General features: G+C 46.4%; 1 protein-coding gene across 1 annotated transcript; it reads left to right on the forward strand.

Moving 5' to 3' along the window:
• Nucleotides 1-4403: 4403 nt before the first annotated feature.
• LOC108802836 (glycosyltransferase family 92 protein F13G3.3-like) lies at nt 4404-5637 on the forward strand. The gene has a single exon (XM_018574689.1). The coding sequence runs from the start codon at nt 4474-4476 to the stop codon at nt 5635-5637; it is 1164 nt and encodes a 387-aa protein (XP_018430191.1). The 5' UTR covers nt 4404-4473.
• The last annotated feature ends 4381 nt before the right edge of the window (nt 5638-10018 follow it).

Raw genomic sequence — 10018 nt, forward strand, 5'->3', positions numbered from 1 at the left:
TAATTGTCTCCCAGGATAGTACCCAGACCCCCATACATGTCCCCCAGGGTAGTACCTGGACCCCCATACACCATTTCTGGCCAATAACTTGCATATAAGCACTCTCAAAGGGGACAATCATTTTCCAAGTTCGACCCCCATTGACTTGCATTAGGTTCGAGTTCGTATTCAAACTTTTCGGCCGTTGGGGTGTTCGGCCCATCACTAATGCCAATGGAAGTAGGGAGACAGAACTTTTCTACATTCCAGAAAGGTGTCCTGGGGGATGGGCCTTGGGGTATGGTGGAAGTGTGAAATACCTGACGTCATTCTGCACCTGATCATTAAGTACTTTGCCCGAGACAATGCTGCTCTCGTTTTTTTTAATCCAACACAATGGTCACTTTTCCTGTTTTACCATTTCTCCTTCAGTATGAATTCTTAGTGTCGGGACAATGATGGCACATGAAGGATGTACTGATGACTAATCCTAAATCTACACCTGCAAACACGTGCACCCTCCATGTGGCCTGGGGACGGTGTATTGCGTTACACTATAAATTGTGATGTGAGAACACATTAGCCGAGTGCTCTCGTATCCAGGCCCGGATTCCCCACAAGGCCACCGAGGCCCAGCCTCGGGGCGGCAGGGCGCAGAGGGGCGGCAGCGGTGTGGAATCCCCCTGCCGGGGCGGTAAGTTGCCTTCTACATTTAGTCCTGCTTTGGGAAGGCGGGACTAAATGTCGTGTGGGGGAAGTCGCTTGTTACTCCTCTGGTTCTGTCCTCCCCTCCTCCCCCGGCCACCAAGTCTCTCCTCACTGGTCGCCGATGTTTAACCCTAACCCTAACCCTGCCGCTCCATGTACACAGTGAGAGGGGAGAGCCGTGCTCTTCCCCTCTCAGCTGTCACAGGAGTTCCAGCACAGTGAGAGGGGAGAGCTGTGCTGTGCTCGAACTCCTGCATAGGAGGTGACAGGGTCAATAAAGAGAACCTGTCACCTCCAAAGGCTATCACATAGGGGGCTTGTTAGCTAGTGTGATAGCAATAAAGTTAAGTGATAGAAATAAGGAAAAAAAAATAAGAAGAAATAATAATTAATAATACAGAGTCTTGTCCTGGGCTGACAACGATACCCACTCCTGAACCCAGGCAAACACAAAGCCTCAGTTTAAAGTCCACCTCTAAAAGCAATACTTCAAACTTTCCAAGAATTAGCAGTGACATTGAAGTTTAGCAAGTTTGGTGCCTTGTGTTAGGGGGCTAAGTAACAAAAACGAGACGTTTCCCCCCACAAATAAAGGTCAGTGCCTATTGCCAAATCGCGTCAGGAATTCAGGATAGTCAACGAGGTCACCAACATAAAGCTCAGCTTCAATTTTATTTCATTTGTAAAAAAGCATCTCTGGCTTCAATACTGTTATAGTGCCCCTTTGGCAGGTGACGCTGGCTCATCCAAGGCACGGAGTCTAAGTGACAGTTGGTCCTCACCAGAGCTCGTAATGGTGGAGATGGGACACAACTCTAGTGGTCCCAGTCTTCTTGGCAACAAGATGGCACCAGGTTGCGGCCCTCAGAATGAACCCACCAAGGGGGAGGCTGTAACGGAAAGGCTATGGTGAGGAGATTACTCACAGAGCTGAAGACAGGTCAGGGAGAGGTCCCGGCAGGCATCAGATAAAAGAGTAATCAAGTCCAAGCAGAGGTTGAGGCAGATGGCAGACAGGAGTGTAGTCAGGTCAATCTGGGCCAGCAAAAGACAAACAATTACAAAAGGTAAGTAGTAAGTACTATAGTGCTACTAGTATAGTTCTGGGGTAGCTAATGAAAAGACACAGCACTAGCTACCAGAAAGACGGGTGTTTGAATATCCTCCAGGCCACTGAGCACTCCCAATATCAGGAACCATAGCTGGTAAGTGGTTGTTAATATTTTAAATTGTATTCTTTGGGTGATTGTGAGCCAGTGGATGGATTGGCAGAGTGGGTGGAGTATGGAAGCCAGTGGAAGGATTGGCAGATAGGGGCATGGGATGGAAACCAGTGGAGGGAATGTAAAAGAGGGGTGGAGGATGGAAGCCAGTGGAAGGATTGGCAGAGGGGTGCAGGGGATGGAAGCCAATGGAGGGATTGGAAGAGAGGGGTGGAGGATAGAAGCCAGTGGAAGGATTGGCAGATATGGGCAGGGGATGGAAACCAGTGGAGGGATTGGAAGAGAGGGGTGGAGGATAGAAGCCAGTGGAAGGATTGGCAGATATGGGCAGGGGATGGAAACCAGTGGAGGGATTGGAAGAGAGGGGTGGAGGATAGAAGCCAGTGGAAGGATTGGCAGATAGGGGCAGGGGGTGGAAACCAGTGGAGGCAGTGGCGTAAAAATCGCCATAGGGACCCAGGCGGCCGCTATGGGGCCCGGGGCACAGGGGGGCCCGGCCAGGACTTCCCTGATGCTGTGTGGGCTGCGTGGGTCGCTATGGCATCTCATGCCTGTCACTGGCGGCTGTGCAGAGGAACGTGCCGCTTCTGTGAACTGCAGAGGAACTGACCCTGATCTGTGCAGCAGTGCGTTCTTCTTCAAAGCCGCTGCTGAGTCAGTCAGAGCCAGCAGCGGCGGTGGAGGAGGGTGGACCCGGCAGTGGAGCAGGAGGTGGGGCCTGGTGATGGAGGAGGTGGGGCCTGGTGATGGAGGAGGCGGGGCCTGGTGACGGAGGATGTGGGTCAGGCAACAGAGGAGGCGGGGCCCATCAGCGACTGTGGAGGAAGAGGAGGTGGACAGGTAAGGAGGGTGACCAGCCCACCTGAGGGTGACCCTACGGAGCCCACCATAGACACTCTATGGTGGGCTCTGTAGGGTCACCCTCAGGTGGGCTGTGTGGGCTCTGCAAGGGGTGTAACTAGAAATCACAGGGCCCCATACAAACGTTTGCTATGGGGCCCTGTGATTTCTAGTTACGCCCCTGAATGGAGGGTTTGGAAAAGAGAGGTGGAGGATGGAAACAAGTGGAAGGATTGGCAGATAAGGGGCAGGGGTGGAAACCAGTTGAGGAATTGGAAAAGATGGGTGGAGGATCTTGTAGATCGATGTTGAGGCCGCCGAAACACATTCACATTTTGTACGGATTTTTTGAGAAAACAGATTAACAAAAACTTTATCTGTAAATCATTGGCGCTCCTCAACTCCAATTCACTCCGTGATAAAATAAGGACAGAAATAGTAATTTCATCCAACAAAGCTTACCCCAACGTAAGTAAATGGCATTGTTAGGTGTCTGTGTGTGCTCTGTGTTTGCGCTCTGTGTGTGTGCTCTGTGTGTGCTCTGTGTTTGCGCTCTGTGTGTGTGTGTGTGCTCTGTGTGTGCTCTGTGTATGGTCTGTGTGTGTGTGTGTGTGTGCGCTCTGTGTGTGCTCTGATTGTGCCCTGTGTGTGCCCTGTGTGTGCCCTGTGTGTGCCCTGTGTGTGTGCTCTGTGTGTGCTCTGTGTTTGCGCTCTGTGTGTGCTCTGTGTATGGTCTCTGTGTGTGTGTGCGCTCTGTGTGTGCCCTGTGTGTGCGCTCTGTGTGTGCCCTGTGTGTGCCCTCTGTGTGTGCTCTGTGTGTTGTCTGTGTGTGCTCTGTGTTTGCGCTCTGTGTGTGTGCTCTGTGTGTGCTCTGTGTATGGTCTGTGTGTGTGTGTGCGCTCTGATTGTGCCCTGTGTGTGCTCTGTGTGTGTGCTCTGTGTGTTGTCTGTGTGTGCTCTGTGTTTGCGCTCTGTGTGTGTGCTCTGTGTGTGCTCTGTGTATGGTCTGTGTGTGTGTGTGTGTGTGAGCTCTGTGTGTGCTCTGATTGTGCCCTGTGTGTGCCCTGTGTGTGCCCTGTGTGTTTTCCCCCCATGTGCTCTGTGTGTGCTCTGACTGTCCTCTGTCTGTGCTCTGTGCGGCTCTGGTTGCATGTTTTCTCCATGGTGCTGTTACTCCATGAGGTCTGACTGCAAGTGCTCTGCCTGTGTGTACTGTGAATGTTCATGCGAGGATTGTTCATCAGAGCTGCACAAACATATGATAATAATGATGTGTGACTGTGGGGGAGGGGGGGAGGCATTGAGAGCAAGTGGAAGCTCCTCTGGTACAGTGACTGATGTCAAAGTGCTGAAGCCATTAGAGTGTAAGCTCCTCTGGTGCAAAGACTGTACAGTGTTTCCCCAAAAATAAGACACTGTCTTATATTTTTTTTCCCCCCAAAAAACACACTAGGTCTTATTTTCGGAGTAGGTCTTATATGACAGGGATGTTTAAAAATAGTGCTAGGTCTTACATTCGGGGAAACCCGGTATATGTGGTATATATCACACAATTCTAGATTAATGTTACAGATTGTCTTACTCTCCTGTCTTTGTACAGCCGTGATCGTCTGATGGGACCAGAATGTGGGCGTCTTCTAGATGCATGTTCTGCGTACTGTCCATATTTGTGTGCGTTGCCGTCATTTTATACTACTACCGTCTAGAATCCGGACATCAGGAGATGAGAATACAGAACCTTCCCATTGCCACAGACACCATCACTGCTCTGGATAATGGAACATTCATCATCGCTCCGTATTATGAGCCTAGACTTGGCCGGTCAGTTCGGGTCATCGCCATCATCCATGTATCTGTGACCGAGCTCTATTGTATCTTCCATTGTTCCACCAATCAGGACGTCTTCACCAGGGCTGAAATAGCATTTCACAGAGACAGATATGGGTTCCCATATGGAGAAGCAGAACTTCTGTGTCCAGAACCTTCTGGGTGTGATTACACTTATATGTCTTTCTCTTCCATGATTTCCACAAACACGAGTCAGAACCCTCTGTTTGAAGTCAGGAACCGTCCACCACAGCCGATCTCTAACAATTTCACCGTCTGCATGTCTACTTTGTATGGAAACTACAACAATGTCCTCCAGGTGGTCCAGCACATTGAGATGTACAAGATTCTGGGGGCCTCTAGAGTCACCATGTATAACACCAGCTGTTCCCAGGATGTAGATAAGGTGTTACGTCATTACATTGATGAAGGAACTCTGGAGGTTGTGCCATGGCCAATAGACCGCCATCTTCAGACATCGAGACACTGGAAATACACCCCAGGACTCACCACCGAGATTGGTTATTTTGGACAACTGACAACCTTAAATGATTGTTTATACAGAAATATGTACAAAAGTAAGTTTGTTCTCTTCAATGACATTGATGAGATTATTCTTCCGGTCATAGACTGGGACTGGTCTTCACTGATGGAGAGTCTCCAGAAACAGTTCCCGGACACAAGTGTCTTCCGCTTTGAAACTCACGTCTTCCCCACCTTTGACAACAGCTCCAAATTTGATTTCTGGACTCATGTACCCGGGATCAATATTCTCCTCCACACCTTCCGAAAACCTCTCAACCCAAACATGCATAATCCTCGTAAGTTGATTGTGAACCCCAGGAATGTGTTTCAGACCGCTGTCCATTATGTTCCAAAATATACAGGAAAAGCTACATATGTACAAAACACTACGGCCATCAATTTCCACAGTAGAGGAAGCCGGGGGAAGGGCATCACCAGTGAGGACTTCATTCGGGATGACATAGTGCTGAAATACAATGTGTCCTTAGTGCCAAATGTAGATAGAGTGATTCAGAAACTCTTCCCTCTCCAATAGATCCCTCTCTCTATATATCCTGCACAACAAAACCTGGAACTTTATATATCCAAACAGAATACTGATCAATCTGATTATTGGTGGAGAGAGGTCACTGACAAGAAGCCTCCACTGCTTAGTTACATGCAATAACATTTGTTTATATGTATGGACATAGTGTATATGAGTGTATGCTATGGAGTGTATTAAAGATCTAAATACAAACAATAGAAATGTAAGATTTACGTACACCCATAGCAGTACAAAACTTTCCTTTCTGGATTTATCGATTGAAGTAAATGATAAAAAATTAAATACAAAAACATACAGAAATGAAACAGCAGCGAACACCCTGTTACATGCAACTAGTCACCATCCTCCTCCCCTGAAGCAAGGTATCCCCACAGGCCAGTTCCTTAGAATTAAACGGCTAAATATATGCCGGCGGCTTTAACGACAAATAGAAAACAAGGAAACTGTGCAACAACTGTAACCTTGCAAGTACTTAAAGAATTAACTTTACTTTAAAAAGCCTTCATCTGCGAGCTACTAGACTTGTGCGGCGTCAAAAAATTTGTTCCGTTTCGTTTCGTAATATCCATTATTTCGTATTTCGTAATTCGTATCCGAAACTCAATTTGGATTCGTACGAAATATGTATTTTCGTTAGTTTCGGCACATTTTCGTAACTTTACGAACATTCGTTATGATGAAGTTAAAAAGCAAAAATACCTTTGTTAATATTGGAGTCGATGTGGTAGTAGATCTGGTAGGGGATAAGGATAGGGAGCTAAACATGTAGTGGGAGGGAAGGACAAGACTATGGAAAGGGTCTATGTAATTTGCCATATTACCTGAATGTAAATTAGACTTCAAAGTAAAACTACTCAGTATATGGTACACTGTTAGACAGAGACTTGTAGTCTCAAGTGTAACCAGCAAGTGTAGGTCAAAGAAATTTTTTCAGTCTACATTTTAGGAAAAGGCTTCGCTAGGGGGACGAAATCGGTGAGGGTAGCTATAAACGACAGGCAGTAGGACCTGGTTGGATATCATGTGGTAATGAGGCCTATTTCTGCATTAGATGCATGTTGCAGCGTGTATTTGTCACTTTGAGTGTGAGAAAAGTATGTGTAGTCTTTTTCAGTGCCGTGCATACATCTCCATGCGTCATGCAGGTCATTATTACGGAAGAAAGTGTTTAAGAGTCTATTGGGTCGTCGTTTCACATTTGAAGTGTCCAGATCATCGTCCACAATTGCGTTATAATCTCCACATAGGATCAAGTGTCCCTTACGGATCTTATTAATTTTATTCATTAGGGTCACACACAAAAAAAATATATATATTTTGGCGGTCATGTGGGGCATAAATATTAACCAGTGTCACTAATCGATTATTCAAGGAGGCCCCAAGTATGATAAATCTACCGTTTGGGTCAATCAATAAATCATGTTGTAGAAAAGTGACAGTGCGTTTAATGGCTATCATCACACCCTTGTGTTTAGTATCTGAGTTTGCAAAGAGGTAGTGAGTAAAATTTTTGGTTTTGCAACTCGGGGGGTTCTCCTCTTTGAGGTGTGTTTCTTGGACACACAATATGTCACAATTCAGAGATGCAGCTTCCTTCAATAGCATGTCTCGTTTAAACGGACTATTAAGTCCTTTCACATTCAGAGAGCTAATATTAACCGCCATAATTATTGATAAAAAGGTGTTGAAAATGAGCCTGGGAGGGACACTGAAAGAGATTGCAGCGGCACTGAAACATCATCATACTGGTGTCTTGGTAGGTAAAGATAGTAGGAAAGACATTGTGAAAGAAACCAGATGTTTCATTAAAGGTGAGGTATAAAATGTCAGGTATATAATGGCAATCAGAGGTAATACATAGGTGTGTTGCAAGGAAAACAATAACATACCAATAAGAACAAGAACTTAGCAATAAACATTGCAATAACATAGTTCAAAAAGTGTGCGTAGCACACAATTAACCGGGGGTGTGTGGGGAAAAAAAGGCACACAAACTTCAGCTTAGAGATCCCGAGATGTGGTAGAGGAGCCACTTAGTGGGCTTGAAAGGACTCATGTGAGTCTAGTGCATGAAAAGCTCAGTGTACAGACCAGTCCGTTCAACCTCATTTACAGGGGTAATATTAGTTCCCGTTTCAAAGAAATTCGGATCCGAAATTAGTTAATGGAATTTCGTATTTCGGATATAATTCGGAAACTGCCATTCGGATTTCGGATGCTTCCGAATCTACGAATTTAAAAGAAAATTCGTACGAATTTCCATTCGTAACGAAACGAATCGCACGTGTCTCCGTACGCAAAATTGGATTCCGCCGAGTCAGCGAAACAAGGGTTAACCGTACACACGGCCAAAGGCTGGTGGTCTCTTTGACTTAAAACATAAAAATTCATATAATGACCGATTCCTTGTGAATACTCGTCAAGTTGAGATTACAAGTAAAGGAGACACACAATTGAATGGAATATTTTGATTTGAGGTATCCTACAAGGATTTTGTTTTCACTTCATTATTTGATCTCTGCAGCCACCAAAGCCCTTTACCCCGCAGGTTTCCCATATAGAGATACGACTGATGAGAATTAGACCGTTGTCAGCACATTGAGTACACCGGTCTCTTTCCCCTCTCAAAGGTCGTGATACAAGTGTGACACAAACGAGAGCACTATATATTGATACTCAACTGTCTATTCATAGGTTGATAAGAAATTGATTGTCATGCTTTAATGTTTTTAACGGTAGTTGTTGAACAAAAGTCTTAATGTCTTCACTGATATCTATCTCATATATTTGTACTTTTTTGCAATGATATTGCTTGTCCGGATCCTCAGTTAACCTCTTTCAATCAGCTACTTTCTAGCTGGTTACATCTTTTTGCTCAATGACCAGGCGGCTTACCTTATCCCGCCGGGTGACTGTCCCCTCCTCTCTATTAGAATACTGCCGCGCGTGCGAGATGACGTCACCGTGCATGCGCGTGGTGACGTCCAGCTCATGCGCAGTGACGTCTCGGTGACACTCGGTTACCGCTCCGGGTGTCACCCAGCCTCGGGACGCCCCCTGCCTGGAGCCTTTGATCTGAGAATCTCGGGGAGTGAAGAAAGGACAGAGAGAAAAGCCGCAGAGCCCGGGATCAGCATGCGCGGTGACGTCTCGGCGGGTGACACTCGGACACCGCTCCGGGTGTCACCCAGCCTAGTCCAGGTACTACTTTGGGCCGTTTTGTTGCGCGTTTCCAATGGGATACCGCCAAGTAACCTTCGGAAACGCGTGTGAACGAGACCTTAAGCAGTCACTATGACGGCATGATAAATGTACTTTTTTTTACTTTTTGGTTATTATTAGGCCGCTCCAAACTTAGGAACAGCTAATAATAACCTTAGAGACCGATCCTGACAGCGTCTCAGATTCAGTGAAGGTTTCTGAACGTGCCCAGAAGATCAGAAGTGATACATTGTAACATTCCTGTGCCTGAAATGTATCACATGGGGCCAGCCTATGGAGGACACTCACTCTGCTCTCTTCAGCTGTCATATACCGGATCATTATTTAGCGCTCCGGTATTTGTATGTAACGGCTTCATTCTCATTCATGAATGTCTCAATACTGAGAATCAACGTTTTCCGGCATTACAGCGCCGCAATAACTGGTCACGTACAGTCTACGTCTCCCGTCACGAAGCGGTTAAAAGGGCACTGAAGTAGAAAGTGATCCGTGGACTCCAACGCTCCTCCGCACTCCACTCTCGGGCAGCCCCGACCACTCATAGAAAGAAAACTTCAAGTTGCCCTTCACATATAGTTTCCCCTGGAAAGCGAGCCAAGCCTAATCCCTAAACTTCATTGGGATTCTCTCCAAATCAATTGCAATACTATTACCATTAATGCTGTGTGAAGGGGAGATCTGCTGTTATCTGTCATAGAGACTTTACCATCCAGTTATACCACAATTCCAGATAGGATTGCCAATATCAGGGATATGAGTTAATATTCTTTATTTCATCGACTGTTATTGCCGATTACTATTAGCGGTCCATGATGACTAAATCCCCTACCCTCCGTTTATGATTGAGAGAGCCGCCGGGGATTTTAGCCTGACAACCGCATTACACACCCAGTTGGAACCGCAGCTGTGATCCACCACACACTTCCAAAGCCGGGCCCTGACAGGATCTTCCATCCTGGTGAAAATAGCAAATAAAAGGTTACTGGTAGATGGTAATGGTAGATGAATGGTAGATGGATGGTAGATGATCATCAATTTAATGGGTTACTCTTCATACCTGGGGTGGGGCTCTTGTGATTCATGTGATAATAATGGGGCCTGGCCAACCCAAAACTAGTCAGGAAACCCTGTCAGCCCCCCCCCCCCC

Source organism: Nanorana parkeri, unplaced genomic scaffold (assembly GCF_000935625.1).
Source record: "Nanorana parkeri isolate BGI_ZX_2015 unplaced genomic scaffold, ASM93562v1 scaffold3164, whole genome shotgun sequence".
NCBI classification, from domain to species: domain Eukaryota; kingdom Metazoa; phylum Chordata; class Amphibia; order Anura; family Dicroglossidae; genus Nanorana; species Nanorana parkeri.